The 22126-nt window shown below is 37.6% G+C and overlaps 4 protein-coding genes, 1 long non-coding RNA gene and 1 other non-coding gene across 6 annotated transcripts; 4 read left to right on the top strand and 2 right to left on the bottom strand.

Annotated features, from left to right (window-relative positions):
- The first annotated feature begins 1281 nt into the window (after window positions 1-1281).
- Window positions 1282-2587, top strand: LOC126595315 (uncharacterized). The gene is made up of 3 exons (XM_050261649.1): window positions 1282-1796; window positions 2054-2294; window positions 2394-2587. Exons 1-3 carry the CDS (start codon window positions 1527-1529, stop codon window positions 2585-2587), a joined length of 705 nt encoding a protein of 234 aa, XP_050117606.1. The 5' UTR covers window positions 1282-1526.
- A 543-nt stretch (window positions 2588-3130) lies between these two features.
- LOC126597445 (uncharacterized) lies at window positions 3131-3803 on the bottom strand. The gene is made up of 2 exons (XR_007614255.1): window positions 3348-3803; window positions 3131-3270 (listed from the first exon to the last, which is right to left on the bottom strand). It is a non-coding gene; the product is annotated as an uncharacterized LOC126597445 (long non-coding RNA).
- Window positions 3804-6084: 2281 nt separating this feature from the next.
- LOC126597369 (uncharacterized) lies at window positions 6085-8489 on the top strand. The gene is made up of 5 exons (XM_050264156.1): window positions 6085-6255; window positions 7595-7709; window positions 7810-7899; window positions 7984-8082; window positions 8186-8489. Exons 1-5 carry the CDS (start codon window positions 6188-6190, stop codon window positions 8288-8290), a joined length of 477 nt encoding a protein of 158 aa, XP_050120113.1. The 5' UTR covers window positions 6085-6187; the 3' UTR covers window positions 8291-8489.
- A 2629-nt stretch (window positions 8490-11118) lies between these two features.
- On the top strand, window positions 11119-18934 carry LOC126596941 (actin-related protein 9). Its single transcript, XM_050263653.1, has 20 exons — window positions 11119-11270; window positions 11353-11425; window positions 11583-11692; window positions 11802-11861; window positions 11957-12022; window positions 12191-12293; window positions 12434-12642; window positions 12910-13030; window positions 14188-14252; window positions 14466-14555; window positions 15032-15082; window positions 15653-15784; window positions 16717-16806; window positions 16895-16965; window positions 17063-17262; window positions 17336-17379; window positions 17467-17516; window positions 18209-18254; window positions 18365-18415; window positions 18624-18934. The coding sequence occupies exons 1-20, from the start codon at window positions 11268-11270 to the stop codon at window positions 18765-18767; spliced, it is 1779 nt and encodes a 592-aa protein (XP_050119610.1). The 5' UTR covers window positions 11119-11267; the 3' UTR covers window positions 18768-18934.
- Window positions 18935-19215: 281 nt separating this feature from the next.
- LOC126598271 (U11 spliceosomal RNA) lies at window positions 19216-19343 on the top strand. The gene has a single exon (XR_007614775.1). It is a non-coding gene; the product is annotated as a U11 spliceosomal RNA (small nuclear RNA).
- Window positions 19344-21047: 1704 nt separating this feature from the next.
- Window positions 21048-22027, bottom strand: LOC126597368 (enoyl-CoA delta isomerase 2, peroxisomal-like). Its single transcript, XM_050264155.1, has one exon. The coding sequence runs from the start codon at window positions 21925-21927 to the stop codon at window positions 21211-21213; it is 717 nt and encodes a 238-aa protein (XP_050120112.1). The 5' UTR covers window positions 21928-22027; the 3' UTR covers window positions 21048-21210.
- Window positions 22028-22126: the final 99 nt, after the last annotated feature.

Here is a 22126-nt window from a genome sequence, read left to right as displayed (position 1 = left end):
AAGATGATAACTAGTTGCACAGCATTGTCATAATGGTGCAAGTGTGGTTTCTATAATGCCACATCATCAATTTAACTGAGGATCGTACAAGCAAACATAGAGTAGAAATTGATACCATTATCAAGTACAACCCTTGAATTACCAGTATAAGGAGGAGGTTTTGAAGATTGCCTTCACGGTCCAATCGGGTCACATAGAGCAATTTTTTAGTATATTTAGAATACGGCTATATAATGTTATCATTTGCTCAAACTATAACACTAAGTTTTATTTACTAATATACTCTAAAAGCATGATATGTTAATAATGTTGCCTACTTTTATTATAAAACGCGAAATGGTATATCGTTTAATTTGTATTTCTGGAACTTACAAAAGTTTCACCACCAGAAGAAAAGAAAAGTCGTTTACAAACAGAAGACTTGGGCAAATGCATTGCATAGATTGGATCCCGACAATTGTAATACGATGGAAAGTGAAAGCGGCAAAAGGAAAACATTAATTTGAAAATAATGGGCATTAGTAGAATTGTAATTAAAGAAAGGAAGCAAATGCGTGCATGTTTTCCATTGGATCTGGATTATTCCATTATTCAATTCCACGACTCATCACTTTTATATTGTTTCGTTTGCACCCTCTCCCAGATTTCCTTTTCCTTTTTGGTTTTTTTACTTGAATATAATATTACATAATTATTCAAATTGAAAATCCAATGCATCTGCCCACATCTCATGACCTCATGCACAAGCTGTAGTCATCAGATGTAGATCAAGGTAAGTCAAGTGACCAGGTTGTTGAGTGTATTCGCGATAAGAGCAATTCCACCGGAGTGGACTTTGCCCATGACCCAGGACAAAAACAAGGCCAGCATCCTGTCAATCAAGTCCACCCCTTCATGTTGACTGGTACCCAGCCCGAGCTGGGCTCTTGACCAGCCCAAAAGAGACTGAGACAGAAGCCGGGGAGTTGGCCTGGCGCGTGCGCTTCACGCAGGCGTGGCCCGAGTGCCCGACAAGGTTTCAGAGCGCGGGCACTCAGTCCCCCCCCCCCCGAGTTGGCGACGTGGCTTCCCTTCTGCCGTTGGATTTCCAACGGCTAGTTTTCTAGACCGTTGGATTTCCAACGGTAAAAAAAAATTTAAATTTTACTTTTAAAATAGACCGTTGGATCAAAGATCAACGGTCCAGGATTTTTTCACAAAAAGTAAATAAAAAAAAAGCCCAACGGTCATAAATATGACCGTTGGCCACGTGGCAACTCCCTAGCTTTTGGATTTGAATATTTTTCAAATCCAACGGTCCAGATTAATTAACTATATTAAAATTCATTAAAAATTATTAAAAAATACAGAAAAATTATTAAAAAATACAGAAAATTTTAAAAAAATTACAGAAAATTTTGAAAAATGTTAATTTTTTTCCTATAAATACCTAACCCTCATCTTCTACCTTTACACCACATTTCAATATTTTCTACACTTTCTATACTATCTACATTTCAATATTTTCTACACTTTAAGAGAAAAAAATGTCTTCGTGGAAGTTCATTGAAGATGTTACGTTGTGTGAATGTTGGGTTCACACTACTCATGATCCGATTATGGGTAATGAGATGGATAAGCGAGAAATGTGGAGTAAAATTACGAAAGCGTTTTGCGATGTACATGGAGAAAACGCCAGAACTAGTCAAGGTCTTCAAGGTCGTTGGAAAAAACTCAACGCATCCTTTACTTGTTGGAAAAACGCCATCTCTCATGCTTCCAGTAACCTCCGTAGTGGGACAAGTTTAGCGGATCAGGTGACAATATTTTTATTTATTTATATGCATTCCACTCACATTAATATTTTGATTTATTTAATTTCGTATGTAATTTTTATGTTATTTCTTATGTAATTTTTATGTAATTTTTATTTAATTTCTTATGTCATTTTTATTTAATTTCTTATGTCATTTTTATGTAATTTATATGCATTCCACCCGTATCAATATTTTGAATTTATTTATTTGTGTTACACCCGCAGTTTTTAACACTATGTTATCCCACATTTTTATAGACACTACAAGCTCAAGCATTCTACAATTCAAAGAACGGGAACAAATCATTCACTAGATGGGAATGTTGGCAAATTGTCAAAGATTGCCCTAAATACAAAATTGTGGCAACTGGTCCAGAAGTTGTCATGCACGGTATGGGTCTACATAGTTCTCCAGAACCAGACATGGCCGAACAAGAAGCCGACACATTTCAAGACACGGAAAGGACGCCTGAACAAGTGCCCGAGACCCAACCGACTCGTCAGTCCCTCAGGCCCGTAGGTAAAAAGGTGTCAAAGAAAAAAGGTAGTTCTTCCAAGAATGACTACACTAAATATATGGAGGAACTTGCTCGCCAAGGTAAATTGAACATGGCACGAGAAAAGGTTAGAGATGAGGAAAAAGTTGCTGCTATGGCAGCAATATTAGCAGCTACTGAGGCCCATGATGCGGCGGCTGAGAGACAAAGAGAAGTAGTTAATCGAGATAACGAGCTGGTTAGAGAAGCACTTCATCGAGAAAATAAATTGCTTCGAGAAGAAAGGATGGCTTAAGCAGATCGTGACACTATGAGCAAGTCTCTAGTATGACTGTCTCCGAATTCTAAATATTTTTGGACATCGGAAAAAAGAGATGTCATGCGAAGGAGGCATGCAAGAGATGCGGAAACAAGTCAAGGGGGTTCTAGCTACTTTTGTGACAACCAAGATCCTCGCACCACATATCCTAACTCGAGAGACTTTGTATAATTTTTATGTATTTTTTATGTTTTTTCTTTCTTTTTTCTTTTGAACTTTATTTAATTTCTTATGTAATTTCTTATGTTTTTTTCTTTTTTTAGGTTTGAACTTTATTTAATTTCTTATGTAATTTTTATGTAATTTCTTATTTATTTTTAAAACTTTATTTATTTTTATTTAATTTATTATGCAATTTTAATGTAATTCTTTATTTATTTTTAAAACTTTATTTCTTTTGTACTTTATTTAAACACATGAAATAAGATTACATAAACTCACCAAATAAATTTAAAAACAAAACACACTACATAGAATTACATAAACTCACCAAATAAACTTAAAAACAAAACACACTACATAGAATTACATAAACTCACCAAATAAACTTAAAAACAAAACACACTACATAGAATTACATAAACTCACCAAATACATAGAATTACATAAACTCACTAAATAAACTTAAAAACAAAACACACTACATAGAATTACATAAACTCACCAAATAAATAGAATTACATAAACTCACTAAATAAACTTAAAAACAAAACACACTACATAGAATTACATAAACTTAAAAAAAATACAATTTATTCTTCAACCACAAGCCTCATTCTAATTATCTTCGCCTTCATGCAATCCCCACTGGTGCTCAATCAAGTCATTCTGGCGGGTTACGTGTCAGTATGGCTCTTGCACATTAGTGTACCGTTGAACGATCAATTCATTGTAACGTCCATCGCGTTCCAACGGCTCGTGTTGCACTGGATCTTCGGTCCCATCATGAGCACAATAGATACGTGTTCTTGAGTTGTTCATCGGATCCGGCTCATATTCATCGACGCCATCATAATCATACTCATCTTCAACAATCATGTTGTGGAGAATAATACACGTCATCATGATGGATCGAAGAGCCTCGACATCAAACATTCTAGCTGCAGCCCTGATAATCGCCCAACGAGCTTGCAGGATACCAAAACAACGCTCGACATCCTTCCTACACCCTTCTTGACATTTTGCAAAGTGTTTTTCCTTTTCAGTCTATGGATGTGTCACTGTTTTGACAAATGTTGACCACCTTGGGTAAATGCCATCTGCAAGGTAGTATAATCCCTCGTATTGGGTACCATTAATGGTATATGTGCATCTCGGCGAGTTTCCTTGCAGCAGTTCGTCGAACACTGGGGATTGCACAAGGACATTTAAGTCATTCTGAGCTCCTGGAACACCAAAAAAAACATGCCAAATCCATGTATCAAATGAACCCACCGCTTCCAAAATGATGTTTTTGGCTCATTTTCTGTTGTCATATGCTCCTTGCCACGCACTTGGACAGTTTTTCCAAGTCCAGTGCATGCAGTCCATGCTTCCAATCATGCCAGGGAAGCCTCGCATCTCACCCTTCCTCAGAAGCCTTCGCATGTCCCTTGGCGTGGGTGTCCGGAGGTACTCATTGGTGTAGATGGCTTCAATTGCAGAGCAAAACCGCATCAGGGACTCCAAAACAGTTGTTTTTCCCATCCTCGCGATCTCATCCACTTGATCTGCAGATGCTCCATATGCAAGCATTCGCAAGGATTCCGTAATTTTTTGCTCGGGAATAAGACCTAGAACATGAAAAGTATCCTCTTTTTGCACAAAGTATGAATCATGGTTGCAAATATCACTCATGATTTTGTTGAACAAATTTCGTTGCATTCTAAAACGCCGTCTAAAAATATGATCAGGGAATATGCTATTGGGAATAAAATAATCTTCCAATAGATTTTTACCTCGTTTTTCCCTTTTTCTATCGAGGTTTGCAACACGTCTTGGTTTGGCTATCTGACCCACGGCTTCCATGACACGGTGGGAATGTGAGGCCTTCTGCCTTCTATGGTGATCATCCTCATCCTCCTCCATGAAGAAAGCCTCATATCCACCTCCACTTCCACCTTCCTCGAGATTGGCCAATTCTGCCTGTTGTGCCAACAACCTTTGTTGTTGCTCCTGCAACTGTTTATACACCCTTCTTGAAGAAGACATTGTAATAAGAACTCAAGATTTGAAAACGATGAACAAGGATTCTGAGCTAAAAAGAAGGATTGAGCTTGGTGTGAGGATGGATGTAGGGATGTAGGGTTTATATGGACAAAAAAAAGAAAGGATGAGGTTCTGGACAATGCCACGTGGCACTACGTGATTGGTTGAAAATCTTATCGAAATCTTGGCTAAATTATTGTAAACCGGAAGTGACACGTGGCGTGTCAGGATTGGTCGAAAATATTATCGGAAATCTATCCACAAAATAGTACGTTCAGATAATGACACGTGGCATGATGTGATTGGTTGAAAATCTTATCGAAATCTTGGCTAAATTATTGTAAAATGGAAGTGACACGTGGCGTGTCGGGATTGGTTGAAAATCTTAGCGGAAATCTATTCACAAAATAGTACGTTCAGATAATGACATGTGACGTGACGAGATTGGTTAAAAATCCTATCCGAAATTAAAACTATTTTATTTTTTTATTCTTTTAGACAAAATTTAAAAATATTTTAAATGGGCTGGGTGCCAGCGCATTTTGTAGGGATGGAGATCGTTTGTGCCAGCGCATTTTTTCACTAGGTGCCAGCGCATTTTTTTAGGGGTGGAGATGCCTTGGCCTATTACTGTTCATTGGAGTCTGTTACTGTTCATTTGAGTGGATAAATGCCCTGGGTACTGGCGTAAAGTCCTTAGGGGTGAAATTGCTCTAAAAGTGTAATTTTTTATTTATTTTTTTTAAGATTAAAAAAAAAGTTGTATAAAGAATATTACCTATATGCTTCCGCTAAAAGAAGTATAATTCAAATAATTGTTATCCCTCCCTAACAATTATAAGAATGACAACATTATATCATATTGGGTTTAGGGTTTAGCGTTCGAGGTCTAGCTTAAATTTGTCAGTGTGATCCTCACCTCTACCTTTAAGTGGGAATTCCACCTAGTACGCTGGGACGAAATATTTTTTTGTCTTTTAGATTGAATCTAGTTTTAATATAGAATTAGTTTGTAAAACAAATTTGGCCACAACTTTTGTTAGGTTTTAAAAACCAAAACCAAAACTTATTGAAGCCAAACCATTAAATTTGTTTCAAAAAATAAAATTCAGAAAGTCAATTTTGTTCAATAAACAAGTGATAGGGTCAAATAAAATCGTTTCTCGTAAGTTGTCACGCAATGAATCATAGTAAATCGGGTCAAAGTCTACGGCCCTTGTCCGGTTCGGATTTGGACCATCCAAAGGAACCGGGCTTAAAAATTTGCTTCTTTAAATAAAGAAGCCAAAACGAAAGGACCGCCCGCGCACCAACCCATCGGAGACTACGAACCCCGTCGTTTTCGGCACTCTGTCGTCGCTTCTTCTTTCTCCTCTTCTGCACAAAACAATGGGGTTCGTCTCCTTCCTCGGCCGCGTCCTCTTCGCCTCCATCTTCATCCTCTCTGCCTGGCAAGCGTAAGCGCTCTCTCTCTCTCTCTCTCTCTCTCTCTCTCTCTCTCTAGATCTGCTGTATTAGGGCTTCTCTCTCTCTCTACCATACATGCTTACTCCTTCAACTTGTTTACTGTTAGCTGATTTATTTGCTTTACTTCTCCGATCTAACTTTTGTAAGCATGTTGCCGTTGGTTTTTTTTCAGATTTCTGATGCCTCTGCATAACATGTGTGTGTCTGTGCGTTTGAAATTTTCGAAGTGAGATTTCTATAAAAAAATATTGTTTCCTAAGAAAATAATTCGAGGGCTCTGGGTTGTTGTTACTACTTACTGTTCGATTTATTAGCGAACTGACTGAGATCTATTAATCTGTGGTCAGTTTCCAAATCCCGGTTGTTTTAATTAATCTCGGCCACGTAGAGAGAGTGAGGTGGTTGAATGAATTGTGAAGATCTAGTAACCTTTTGTGTTGTCTTATGGAATCTTGATTAAGCATAATTTTTTCCGACACAGAAGGAACTTATTTGCGTATCTGTGAAGTTTGGTTGGGTGCTCCTTGTCTGGTCTTTTGTAAATGAACTTTGGATTTCTTTTTCGACAGACAAGGATGTGGGTTTGGTTGAATGGTGTCTTAACAACTTATTTTACATGTGTAGAATCTTTTTTTGCTCCCTAAATGCTGGTTTGGTTGAAATGTTGATTCAAGTGCTTGTTATAGTTACAAAACTTCCATGTGTATATAGTTGGGATCCAGTTTTCCGGTCTCGTTTGTTTGTTTTGGACGGAATAATTTCCATGTAGAGTATGGAATGGCACTTAAGTTGATAATTTTAATTTCAAAATGTGGTTTCCATTTTCTCTATGGCGGTTGTAAACATTATTGTTTTTTCTATACTTCAAGTCCCCCCACTTTCGCATTCCTCAGCACCAGCACACACATTTGTAAATTTATTTATTTGTGGATATTGGTCAAGGAATTGGCCATTGAGCTGCTCTGACCAATGTAGAGTGAGGAGGTTTTTGACACGTGCCAACGTTTACCTCACAAAGAAAAGAATGCAAGATAAAAGTTGTTACAGTTCCAGTTTATAGTTTGTAACTCCTCGCATGAGTTTTCTGCCCTGATATTGTTAAGTTTCAGTATCTTCAGGCGCCTTACCTGTTGGTTTGCTATTGTTTTAACTTTTACATATTATTTACAGCCTTGCTGTGTATCCGTTTGTATGTTATATTGCAAGAATTATGCACGACTTTGCTAGGTTTGTTGTTGAGATTGTCAAAAATTCTGTTGCACTTTGATGTGTTTAAAAATTAAAACAATATCATGTTCCTTTGTGTTGATGGCACATCTGTATGTGTAGGTTTAATGAATTTGGTGTTGATGGTGGCCCTGCTGCAAAGGACTTGTCTCCCAAGTTTAATGTGTTCAAGAAAAATTTGTCTGCTAAGCTAGGGGTTGCAATACCGGAGATAGACGTAAGTATTTTTATTTCTTTCTCTGCAGTTTCTCCCTTGGATTCTATGGTCATGTTGCGCATTCGTAGTTTGATTTTTGATATGGGAATTTCTTGTACAGGTAAGACATTTAGCTGCTGGTGTGGTAGCAATGAAGGGGCTTGGAGGACTTCTATTCGTACTTAACAGTTCCTTTGGAGCTACTCTCCTGGTTAGTATTCATTTTTTCCAAGTTTCTGATCAACATATTAGGTTTTTGAAAATTATTGACACGTGTAACGTTATTCTATTGTAGCTTCTACAATTGGCGATTACCACTCCCCTTATCTATGATTTCTACAACTACAGTCCTGAAAACGCCAAATTTGGCATACTCCTAAATGAGTTCTTGCAGGTTGGTATACACTGCGTATTGCTATATATGTTTGTTCATCGTATATCAATATTCCATGTGAGTGGCAACTTAATCTGCTGAGATTCCATTTTCTTTGTTACAGCACACAGCGCTTTTCGGTGCACTGCTTTTCTTCATTGGCATGAAGAACTCAATTCCAAAGAGGCAAGTCAAAAAGAAGGCCGCCCCAAAAACCAAAACGGGTTAGAAGTATATCAAGGGGGTAATAGATCTTCAAGAAGCGCTTAAAGTTTAGGTTGTTGAAGTTGCTGCTGCTCCCCATACTTATGACGGGGAGGATAAGTATTCTTATCAACACTCTTGTAATTTTATTCGAATGTTCTTTGGTAGGATTCATTACTTTGATTATTCCCTGTTGTGGGGTTCAGAAACACTGTTTACTTGAAGTTCTGAATTGGTTGTGGCCTGTGGTTTTCCTTTGCTCACAAGTCATACAATCTGCGCTTACTAAATGAACCATAAGATTCAGAAATCGCCGGTGGTTGCGTTGGGGTACGAGTGGCAGTGAGTGGGGAATGAGGGAGGTTAGGGATTGCTGACTAAGGTGAGTAAATGGTTTAGGGTTTATGGAGTGTGGTTGGGGGAGTTCTTTGGTAATGGTCCATGATGATCCAAGTTGATGGGGGTTGGTGTCGTTCCCTCTGTTAAAAGTGTTCTATAAATGTCTGCGATCAAGTAAATAGCTTTACGAATAAATGGATCAGATTGAATTGGAAAATATATAGAATTGAAAAAGTTATGTCCTTTGTTACCTTTTTTGTGGAAAACCATCAGGTATTATGTTAAGCACCTGTAAGGCTGTAACTCGATGCTTAAATAGTATTTCTCTCCATAAAAATTTCACAAAGAAAGAACAAATAGAGGAGGAAGAGAGGGGCCGTGATGAGGGAGGAAAGTGAAAGAGAGGGAGATTTTATTTTCTTTACCGTTTTTCTTTTAATTTATTTAGTTTTATTAATTTTAAATTTTTTAAAATTAATAATATTTATAATCCACTACTAACAGAAGGATACACACTCTTATATGTGGAAAATCTATCTTTTTATTTTTTATTTTTCTCAAATATTTGTTTTTTAATTTTTTTAATGGAAGAAGTTATTTGTTTTAACAAGTTGGCACGTATCCAGCAAAAAAAAGGGATTGCCCAGTTAAGACCATCTCCAACCGTTGGGCTAAAAGTCAAAATTTTTAGCTAGACAATTTAGCTTTTAGCCCAGAAACAGTTTTTCTGCTCCAACTCTTTTGGCCTAAAATTTTAGCCCGGGATTATTAAAAAATGAACTTAAACTAATTTTTTTTCTTAAATTTACTTTGTTTTTAAAAAAAAATTATGTAGACTATCGTAAATTAATTCTATGAACATTTTAATCTAAAAATATTTAAATTCCGATAAATATTGAAAAATCACTAAATCCATATATGAAACTCATGAAACACTATGGAAGAATATGAAAATTATGATAGAGATGTATAAACACAAAATTTGGAATAATTGTAAGAGAAAAGTGAGTTTTGTGTGGATGTTTGAACAAATACATAGGTATTTATAGAGTTTTTTGGTAAATTTTGAGTTAATTTTTTTTTTAATTATTTTAGTCGTTGGATTTAAATTTGGGCAGCCGTTGAATTCATTAAATATATAAATATAAATTTGAATCTAGGCCGTTGGATCAACCAACTGCTTGTTGATCGCAACCGTCGAATCAAAATAACCATTGGGGCGCCTAGGAAAGGTGGCCAACAGGCCCACGTGAGTGGGGCATTGTCTGTCTAAAGGGTCGCCCGTCGAGCGCGTCAGGCGAGTGGGTGGGGGGGGATTGGCACATAGACGCCGGGTTTCACTCATTTCGGTGAGGCCCACACCGAATCATGGGCTAAATTTTGGGGGGAATTTGGCTTGGGTTTGGCTTTTGGCTTTTAGCTTTTAGCCCAAAGATTTGGCTTGGGTTGAGTTAGGTTTGGGGGGAGGGGAATAGGGGGAAATTTGGCATTTAGCCCATGGTTGGAGATGGTCTAAGGAGAGGAGAGAATGGTGGGAGAAATGTGCAAGTTTTTATCTTTTTTAACTTTTATTTTAATTATGGCAATTACTGTTTTATCCTTATCTTATTCTCATTTTATTAGTTTGTGTTTTCTTTATGTTAATGTATGGAAGGACAATTTTGAAAAAGAGGTTGATAAGCAATGTTTTGTTAATAAATAGTATTGATTGATTGCGTAAATGGGTCTATACGTCACATCAACATATAAAAATATTTTTGACAGGATTGTAAAGCAAGGGCTAGATTGACGTGTGACACTCATATTCGAAGACATTATTAATCAATTTTCTATTTTAAAGACTGTCATAGAATGATTTAATTTCAGAAATAATTTGTAATAAAATCTATAATTTATATTTTTAATTTACAGGAATAATCAAACTTGATACGTAAGAGGTTGACAATGACATATTGTCCGTCCTAGTCAACTGATTAGCCCACATATGTAAATAATCCATCGATTAACTTGACCACAATTGAAAATGACCTTAAAGTGTTAATGAAAAAATTGTGTTCAGATTGGCAATATTGAAAATAATAAGATGGTCGGGACTTGCCGATGAAGAGGAATAACCTTAACTTTTATCATATGTGCTATTGAAATAGGGTAGTCAAAATCAGTCGCAAGAAATGTTTTTTACCCACTAGTTAATTTTTAGTCAATTAGGTAAAACATACTAATAATTATAAATTTCATAACTCCAAAAATCCAATTGGAGAAAGAAAAAAAACCCTTAACTAACAACTTGTAATGTTCTTTATTTTATTTTATTTTATTAATGTTGTAATGTTCTTACCAAACCTCAATCATGACAATACTTAAAGGCAGTTTAATAACTATTTCATTTTTCATTTTTATTTTTATTTTTTTTAACTTTTTAATTGAAAACTTGTCCGGTAATTAATTACTTTCTTGAGTTGGTTGAAAAATTAGCACCGGTTTCCTAAGATATTAAACCGGTCTGGTTCAGATCAGGCTTGGGTTGAAATAGAAGGTTGGCCCGTGACGACCCATTTTCCAGACCCAGAAATAAGGAGAAGAAAACAAGAGAGACTCACTGTAAGCACTGAAACACACAAAGCGAAGCAACATCAAGGAGGCGAACCGCCATTTGAAGCTCCATGGTATGAACCCTCTCTCTCACTCTCTATCTATCTATCTATCTCTCGTTGTAATTTTCACAGCTTGTGCCTTGCTACTTCCCAGGATTACCTGAAATCCGTGGTTCCCTCACAGCTGCTCTCCGAGCGAGGATCCAATCTGGTCATCATCAACCCAGGTACTTAATTTCCCAGTTTTTTACAGCTCCATTCGATTTTTCAGCATAAACCCATCAAATTTTACAACGCAAATCGCAAAACCCATATCCCATTTCAAATTTTAGTCACTAATTTTGGTCCTTTCCATTTTGGGTTGTTGTTGTTTTGGGAGCTCAGGTTCTGCAAACATCAGAATTGGCCTTGCTTCGAAGGACACCCCTCTTAATATTCCACATTGCATTGCATGGCACACCACGCAGGAGCCCAGGAGAAATGTTCAAGACCAGGTTTCGTGTTGTTCCTTAAACTTTACGTACTATTTTAGTGTTTCGTAGGGTTCGGTCGCGATTGATTGTTGATGTTTTTAGTTTCTTTTGGATTGCTTTTGGGTTTCAGCTGCTCAATACTCAAGTTACGACTACGCAGTATATGGAGCGGGAAAAGGCCTACGATATGGTGAGTCTATGCAAATTGCTTTGTTTAATGCGTTAACTTGTTAGATTTGTATTTGGAGTTTGAATTTAAGCTTTATTGTTTCTTCCGTTTTGAAGATTGCGTCGTTCTTGAAGATTCCGTTCATAGATGAAGAGGTTGGAAATAATTCTTACCCACGCAAGGTATGCGTATTTTCTGCTTGAAATTAGCATTGTGTTTGTTCGTTTTCATACAGATAGTGCGCTATGCACCTGCCCTACCAATGTAAAAGGAGCTTGATCTTTATGATTTGGACCTTGGTGATTATGTGTCTTGTTCATTGAAAATGAAATGATGAAGCTGATGTGCAGATGGGACGCGTTGATGGACTTAATCCACAGAATAGTAGAAAGGACACATCATTTGATTGGACAGATGTGTACCAAAAGGAACCTAGTTCGTCTTCAGCATTAGGTCATGCAAGAGTCCTTGTATATCAGTTGTTCTACTTTTCTTGATTGGGTGTATGGACATTTAACTTGATATTATTCCACTGCAACTAATATTGTCTTCTTTGGCACACATTTCCTCAAATAGTCATATTAACTGTGCAGAAAGTTCAGAGAACAAACGCACAACTAGCGAGTCTTTAGGCCAGCACAGAGATGCAAATACTGAGGAGCTTGGCTCTAGCAATCACAAATACAAAAAGGTCATCTATGGTGAGGAAGCACTAAAAATATCCCCCATGGCACCATATACCTTACATCGTCCTATACGTAGAGGTCACCTAAATATTTCGCTACATTATCCCATGCAGCAGGTACAGTTCCTGTTTTCATTATCCTTTTAACTCAGAGATATGAATCTACTTTGGTTGAGTTGCCATTGTAGAATTTCAACTTCACATGGGTTCTGATTACATCTTCTCCTATGAAGTTTTTGGGATGACATGTGACATATTTCATCACAATAAATTGGCAAAATCTAGTAATGTAAACTTTTATGCTTTAATGCATTATTCAATACATAAAAGTTTCTAATTTTCATGAGATATTGAATCTCATTTACATTTTGCATGTTTCATTAGGTACTTGAAGACGTACATGCTATTTGGGATTTTATTTTGACAGAGAAACTGCACATCCCTCTACATGAAAGACACAAGTATGCAGCTATGCTCGTCCTTCCAGAAACATTTGATAATCGAGGTACTCAAAATTGTAGTCTGTTCCTTAGATTGAGAAATTACTCCTTTGTCCTCACATTATCTGTCTTAGTCATTGGACTTCCATGGCTATAAGTTGTTTTTATTTCAAAATTTGTTTCCACTGCCATTTAGGATTGCCAACTGTTTCTATTTTTTAGAAATGCATTCCTACTTTATGTAGGTATTTTTCTTCTTCTGTTTTAATGGAAATATTTGCTAACACAAGGTGAATGCTACACGATCTGCAAATTCTTTTACTTGATGAATGATGTGTGTCAATCAGAACTTATACGGATAACCGTACCTTTATTTAAAGAATTTTTTTCCATCTCACTGAAGAAGAGGTTCTTCCTAAGTATACTAGTGACAACAAGAAAAATTCATTTAGAACTAGCCTGTTTCAACTTGAAGTTGGACATATCCTTCCTCATTATCATTTTATCCTATAAGAAAAAAAATGCTTTTATCAAAACCCCCGTTTTGCATCCTTCTTAAAGAGCTTATAAGTTTTGTTGAGCTGATATCAATTTTACCAGGGGACTACACAATTTGGATATAGAAATGTTTGGACTCTGCTATTACTGAAACAACTTGTTATTATTGTTACAATACGTAGTGGTGATAATTTGCATATCATGTTGTAGTTTGTAGCTTTCTGTTCATAACGATGTCCTTCTATCTAATTGGTGTTATCTATTTAAAGGTCTCTGCTAGTTTCTTTGGTTTTGTAATGCCTTTCCACAAGGAAGTGTGAACTATATTTTCCAATATAGTAGGTGGCACTGCAATTTACTTTACAATGTTTATCTCTCACGTTAGGTGTAACTGTAGGGTGTAACCATCTTTATCTAACTTTCAAGACAAATTACAGCTTCACCATTTTGCCTTGGATTTATGATTCACCTCACACCTGTTGTGCAATCAGTACTGTCTTTTTATGTGAAATGGAAAGCATGTCAATGTACTAAATGATACATCCTTTAACCATAACGACAATTTATCATACAGTTTATACTACCTTGCGCTTCTGTGATTTGTTTATTTATCTTGGCCTATTCTAATTCTGATTGTGGAAATTTATTGTTCGCTTGAATATATAAAAGCATTGCCTTGGGAAACTATGGTCATATTTTATAATTTGTCATTTTCTCCAAGCAGAAATAAAGGAATTGTTGTCAATAGTCTTGCGTGACTTGCGTTTTAGCTCAGCAGTGGTACATCAGGTGGGGAAATTTTCTTTTCTGTATAAATTTATGCTCAATGAGATAATGCCACAAGTAGAATTATCATTTAACTTTTCTTTTTTTTCTCAGTGCTTTTGACAGTCCTTTTCCTCGATTGATGATTTCCTATTTTTGCAGTACAAAATGTTGTGTCACTGACTCTTCATGGTCTCACCTTTGTACATGATGATTTTATTGTGTTCGTTACCACAGGAAGGTCTAGCTGCAGCTTTTGGGAATGGATTATCAACAGCTTGTGTTGTTAAGATGGGTGCTCAGGTGACATCAGTTATTTGCATTGAGGTAACTGCCATTTCCATACCTTCTCTTCCCATCTACTTAACATAAAGAAAGAAACTCAAAAAGCATAAATATATCATTCCATACAGTCCCTGCATATCTGTTCATGCTTTCAGAACCAACATGAAAAAAATGCATGCTTAGTTATTCAGTTAGAGGCATTTCCTAAAATCACTTTTGTATGTGTGTGTATGCATGTATGTATATGTATTGGATTTAGCAAGTGAGTGTGTGTGAGCTTCAATTAAGGGATCCCTCAAATAAAGTTATTTTACACTGTCACTGCCATCTCTCTTTTTTTTAGCAAGTGTGTTATTACTTTTAAACATCCTTTATAAAATTTCATGCTGAATAAATAAAAGAAAAACTAACTCCTTTTGTAGCTTTTTGGTCTTATCAATAGCATGCTGTATTATGCCTAAATCATTTGAGTTGGTCTTACTTATGATAATGTATCGCTTGTCTCTTCTGTTGTCCAGGATGGAGCAGCTTTACCTCATACAGAGAAAACTTTACCTTTTGGTGGAGAGGTGGGTTCTGTTTTAGAATTTCCAAAGTTTTGACTAGCTAGTAGCTACAAGAATGAAATAAATATTCTACCATTGTTTCTGTAGCTGTTGCCCATCCATGTTAACTAAAACCCTAAAAAGATAATGTTCACACTCAGTAGCTGTTTCTTGATGATGCAAAGCTCGAAGTCTTTATTTTTGCGATTCATCGCATGATTCATATCTTACTCTTCATCTCACTTGTTCTTTTGCGTATTTGCTTCTCAAAATTTTCTTTTCTCTTGATGGTGATATATATCATGTTTTATTCTTTTGAATTGGTATGTCCTTCAAATTCCTTCAGTTTGTGTTTACAATGTGATGGTGCATCAATTCCTCTTTAGCACATCAGCAGCACTGAGCTAATTCTGCCATCATGTATTTATTCCACTGCAAAGGCCTTTTAGTTCTTCTTTGTTAACTTGCTCTCATCTTGTAACCTCTTTCTTTACCTTTTAATTTCCCGTTAATGAAATAAATGTTGATTTAACAAGTTTCATTTTCCATTAAACCTGTTCTTTGTGAAGTTAAATTGTATGTGTATTTTTTCAGGACGTATCAAGATGCCTTCTTTGGACTCAAAGACATCATCAGACATGGCCACAAATTCGTACTGACATGTTCACCAAGCCGATAGATCTCTTGATGCTTAACAGACTAAAAGAGTCTTATTGTGAGATTAAAGTTAGTTCTCTTACTTGTTTCTTGTTTGGTCATGGTTTATTCTATATGTGATGTATCTTCTGTCATCTGCCCTAGCTTCTTTTAGTGATACATGATTCACGCCAGTAATACATGCATGCATATACATATGGACAAGAAGTCCATCCGAGGAAAGCCAAAAGATGCTTAAAATTACAAAAAAAATAAAATAAAATAAAATAAAATATTACAGATCTCCCGCTAGTCTAGATGAATCAGAACATTGGTAGTAGACATGACGTCCCAAAGAGAGGCAGGTTGAGTATCACACTATCATGCTTGTGATGATTCTCTTAAACTAGGTTATACCTTCAGTAATGTTGTGTATGATGCCATCTAGATTTTTTTGGCCACCCTACACTCTACTGGGGTTGTATGTATGTATAATATTTCTGTGTTGAGTTTTCAATTAATGTAATTATCTCGTGAGGACTACATACAAGACAACGCACACATATGTTATGTCTTATTTCATAACTTTGATCCAATAGGTGGTTTTCCTTTTTATATGTTTGTTTTCTCCCCCTGTATGTTTTGTTTTTTTTTTTTTTTTTTTAAATTATAAGTAACGAGCCAATCATATTTTCTTTCCAGAATATGTGAAGATCTAGTATACAATTTGAGGTTTCACAGTGCAATGAAAAGTTAAAAGAAAGCATTTCAGGTCATGGTGAATCATCTATAGAACACAGATGTGAAGCTAATTCTCTATAACGTAGATATATATTTGGGTCTGTCAAAGACCCTCCATGTTGAAAGAAGGTTTATTATCGAGTGCTTGATTTAAAAGGCTATATGTTAGTAATTGAATTGAATGAAGTGTATGGCTAAATAGTGTAGAATGTGTTGAACAAGGGTCCTTTACCTTGGTTCTCGGGTTTTGCTTTTCTAATTACTTAGTTTCCTTTATACAGGAGGGGGAACTTGACGCTGTTGGTGTAGTTCATTCTTATGAAGATGGCATGCCAGCTGGATCTCATAAGACAAGATTAACTGCTCTCAATGTGTGTCTCTTAAAGTGAATTATAGCTGCTTTAGTCCTAAAATATAACTTTCAGGGAACAAAATTTATTATAATTTTATGTTGCATAGGTCCCTCCTATGGGTTTGTTCTTCCCAATGCTTTTGGTCCCAGATGCATATCCTCCACCGCCCAGTGTTTGGTCAGTCATGTTTTCCAAGTTAAACTTCTCTGCAACATAATAATAATTGGGATAAATTAGTCATTCTTGATAAATATTGGATTGGTTAATTGCATAGGTTTCGTGACTATGAAGACATGCTAGAAGATACGTGGCACATGGAATTTCCCAGAAGACCTGAAATGTCAGATGGCTTGTTTTCCAGCGTGAACACCGGGTATCCACTGTGGGACAGCTACCCAGCTTTTTCAGCTAAACCAAAGAAAGAAGAAAAAATTGGCCTTGCAGAAGCCATAACGAGTAGCATTCTTTCAACAGGTAAGTTTCTAGAGTGTCACTTACAATGCTTTTATATTTGATACCTAAGCACCACTTGGTGGTTTGTTGACAGGACGTATAGACCTCCAAAGAAAATTGTTCTGCAGTATACTATTGGTGAGTTTGTCACTTAAGATATACAATGTGTTTCTATATTTGCATACTTGGTGTAGAAATGAAGAAATGACCTATTTCATGTTTTAGATTGGTGGAGTGGCTTTGACAAGAGGTCTTGTTCCTGCAGTGGAGGAAAGGTCAGTTCATCTTAAACAAACCTACTTGTTTGATTAATATTTGTGATTATGGTTATGCTTATGATGTTCTAATACGGTATCAGAGCCAGGTTCGCCCACTTGTGAATCCCAACAATACACGTGTCTATGTCACGCAATGTGTTCTCCATGTGTTTGCCTTGAGTATCGCCACACGTGAGGGTGCATGGAGAGTTGTCTCACATTGGAAAGTTAAAGAAACCTTGAATGGAATCGTAAGGAGTATGGTTACTCCTCCCACTGCCAATTGGTTTTGGGTGTAACCTCAACTTCCTTTAGAGAAACCACCAATGCGGAGTTTGATTCCTTGGCGTAGAGTTTTGCTAAGTTAGACTTGTGGTTTATGTTCATAAACTAATAGCTTAGGCAATTAAGCTTCGTATTTGCACAATGCAAGATGAATAGTAGTTGTTGGGATGGTGAGTTTTTAGTTCATAGGTCTCGGTCTCCATGCTTGGAAAAGTTGTTTGCTGTGTGCCCCTCTTTACGTTGACCCTAGCACAACTTTCTGCTGAATTTCTGGTTTTTAAGTACACACCAATAAAATTGGATACTTATGCGAGCTTGATATGCCCGTGTGCTTATTTAATAAAGGCAATTGAATGGGGATGGACCGTTCACGCAAGAGATACAGACACCCTTATAAGATTAAATTATCATTCTCCTTTTGGCAGGGTCTTACATGCAATTCCTTCAAATGAAGCAATTGATACTGTTGAGGTTAGTTTATTACTTATATCCTCGATGGTTTTAATCCTTCTTTTTTTTTCTTGTAACCGAAATAAACTTGACCATAGTTTTTCATATGTGGTCTATATCATGTTAAATAGGTCTTGCAATCAAGATCAAATCCAACTGTTGTACCATGGAAAGGTGGTGCGGTAAGTCAATCATTCTCTACCTTTTTAATACATTGTTGTATGCATCTTATGTAGTTGGTGATTGTAGGGAGGAGGTGCCTTTTTAGTATATGCTTGTGCGCTCGTTTTAGTTGTCTGTCTGTGGCAAATGACATCCACCAAACGTGTCTTTTGCTGGTTGCACTTTTCATCATGTTACCAACCTAGCATATATTGTGCTTCACAACAGATTCTTGGAATTCTTGATATTGGTCGGGATGCTTGGATACATCGTGACGACTGGATTCGCAATGGGATTCACATTGGAAGTGGGAGAAAGTACAAGGACTCTTATTTTCTTCAAGCACAGGCAATGTGTTACATTAATTCGTAGAAGGTGACACCTTTAATTACATGAACTTAATTGAAGATGCTATCGGCTTCCCAGTAATGTCAATGTTAGTCGGGGCTTTGGCAGTTAACTGACTCTGTAACTTATTTAGTCTTTCAGACGAAAGCATTGGGTGCCCGTAAAGAGGCAGTGCATCTTTCTTTTTACCACTCTACAGGCTTTAATCATTTTCCTTTGTTAAAACAAGAGTAAATTGCTATTCATCTCAACTTAAATTACTAGGTAGCTGCCAGTATGCCCTATGAACTAACCTTGTAGCAACTTACTTGTTGAACTATTAGGTAGCTGCAAATTGGCCCAAGTTTATGTAGTTTAGGGTAGGGGGCAAAAGGGCTTGAAATTTCACTTACTCCAATCCCACATCGATGAAACGAAAAGGGGCGAGGAAGGACGTGGTACAAAAGGGAGGCGGTGGGTAAATTGTGGAGATTAAAAGGGTCAGTTGGCTAAATATGCCGCTCTCACCCTCGATTGGTGGGTGCCGTATGGGTATCAAGACATATGGCTGACATAATTTGTGGGACCTCCAAGGGTTGGCCCGCTTAGGCCCACCCTCCATTTTTATTACTCAAAATTTGACGAACAATCATCCTCCTTTCTTTCCCCTCACGAAACGGTTCAACATCCGTATCTGCTACGGAAGCTGTTCTTTCATGCCTTCAAATTGCAACGTGGCAGTTGCACTTTAGATTTCAATGCAGCATATGCCAATGATTCTTACCAATCAGAAGCGAGTGGTACAGGTTTTCTTCCTTCTTTTACATTTTGTCTTCTCTCTCCTCTTAGTTGTACCGATCATAAATAAAAAGACGCCATTAAAACTGTGCATTGAATGCAAGCGAGCTTCTCTACAAGAAGACTCAACAACAAGTCATTTAAATCAACTAGTTTGGCAGGAGTGGCCTTGTCGCTCAACTCATTAACACTACCAAATGCCAAACTAGTTCTGAGCTCCCAAATAATAGACGTACACGGATTAGACGGCTTGTAATTCATCATCTATGATTAGTATTTAAATTTGATTTCAGGAGGAAGGCAATCCAATAATACAAAAGGGGAGGGGAGGCGGTTCTTTGGTGGTCTAAAAAGCAATATTTTTAAAGCATCTTCAATAGAAATATTAAATGTCTAAAACAGGAATCAAATTCTCCGTAAAATGTCACGTGATAAAATTTGAAGGCAGGCTGAAACTCTATTTGGTATGTCAAATTTCATTTTTGTAGTTGATATTACAACATAACATTTTGAAAAGTCTCTTATTCCAACCGACTAATCGAGATGTCAAATTAAAATGTTTTTTTTTATTTACAAAATCAAGTGGGTCATAATTCAAGAAATAATCATTAACAAGTGAAGAAAAATAAAGAAATATGTGGGCTCGACATTATAAAAACAAATTGGCGTTGCTTTCAAATTTAGCAGCAGTGTGGAGAATGTCAATCCATGTAAAATCTTGGCATCTGCTTTGAAACCAAAAAACTATTTTTTTGTCAAAACAATTCACACAGGATTCCTTACATCTTTTTGGTGATGCTTCAACTTTTTTAGAAGCACTTGTTATAAAGTGGTAGCACGCTATGAATTTACTTATATAGGAAACACTTATAGTATATTATTCAGGTGAACGCTCTCCCCATATAGCACTCGTGTAGGAAGGATTTATAACACCTAATTTAAGCGCTTCACCTCATGTCATCAGTGCTAAACGTAAATGTGAGCATATCTACAAGACTTGGAGATCCTCTAGACAGACGAGAGGGTGGTGGGGAGAGAGACGTTGGGTGGGCAAGTTCTCAGGCATGGGGCGAGGCAAAGTGAGGGGAAGCAGGGAAACAGGACTAGCAATCCCCTCCTTTTCGGGGGTTCTCGCTAAGCCCAGCTAACAAAGAATTTAGTCGGCACGAGTCCGGCTTGCTCCAAACACAGAATAATAATCTTACCCAAATAGTTCAGTCCAATGAAACTTAAGGTGGCCAAACAAACACGTCCTTATAGTACATTATTCAAGTGAACAAACACCGTCTCCATGGAGCACTCGTGTAGAAAGGACTTATAACACATAATTTAAGTGCTACACCTCATCAGTGCTAAACATGAATGTGAGCATAACTACGTTGACTAGAACAAATTTATTTCCGATATACGTCCAAGATCACTTACACACACACACACTTATATATATATATATATATATATATACACGAGTGTTTTTATTGACACTTACTGCAAAATGAAATTTTTGAGCCACATTTCGAAAGAAAATTAAAAGTAAATAATCCATTTCTTATTTCCTTAGCCTTCTTATGCAATCTTACATAAAATGATTCACACATTTGAACCACTGAAATCATCAAATTTCAATTCAAACCTCTTAATTTTCAAATTATTCTCTAAATGCCCCACTAAATCGGAGAAGATGACAGACTCAGAGCTTTGCCTTTGGAGTAGCAATCGCCACTCCAAGAACTCCACACAACTCCGGATACAAGCTCTTCCTGATCTCCGCGTAAACGTCGCCGTTCCACTTCCTCTTCCCCAACTCCTCCCCCAGGCGCACCGCAGCCTCCACCGTGCTCTCCGCGCTATCGTGCGCCGACTCCACGATCCCCATTTTCACCGCCTCCTCTCCCTTCACCTTCATCCCCCTCAGCATCACATCCCTCCGACCTGACACCGACCCAATCTTCGACCGAAACGCAGCCGTGAAGTAGTCCGGGAACGGCAGCCCCAAATCGACCTCGCTCATGTACAGCACGCCTCTGTCGCGCCTCATCAGGAAGTAATCGTGGCTCAGGGCGAACAAGAAGCCGGCTGCGGCGGCGTGGCCTTGGACTGCGGCGATCGTCGGCATCGGGAGCGAGAGGAGCGCGACGACGACCGGCTTGAAGGCGAGGACCATTTGATTGAGGCGGGCGCGGGCAGCGGTGGCGGAGCCGGCGGATTGGGCCCAGCCGAGGTCGAAGCCATTGGAGAAGAACTTGCCTTGGGCGGTGGTGATGAAGACGGAGCCGCGCGTGGCTTGGGACTTGGCTTCGGCGATGGCGGAGAGGAGGGAGTCGATGATTGGGAGGCCGAGGCGGTGGTCGTCGTCTCCGGTGAGGGTTAGGAAGAAGAGATCGCCGCGTTTCTCTAATGTGCACATTGCTTTCGCTGCAGCTGAGGAGAGTCCTTTGGGTTGTGTGACTGTGTCTTGGTTTTCTCGTTATCTTTTTTTTATGACTTTTTTGTTTATTAGTAATCGGGTCACACTTACAAATACCACCGAATCCGGTTCGTACCCGGTTTAGTATGGGTTTGAAAGGCCGAGAAAGATTTGGCGCTGACTCTATAGTTTTGTCACT

This window comes from Malus sylvestris, chromosome 13 (genome assembly GCF_916048215.2).
Source record: "Malus sylvestris chromosome 13, drMalSylv7.2, whole genome shotgun sequence".
Taxonomy (NCBI): Eukaryota; Viridiplantae; Streptophyta; class Magnoliopsida; order Rosales; family Rosaceae; genus Malus; species Malus sylvestris.
This window is presented reverse-complemented; position numbering and strand designations above follow the sequence as displayed.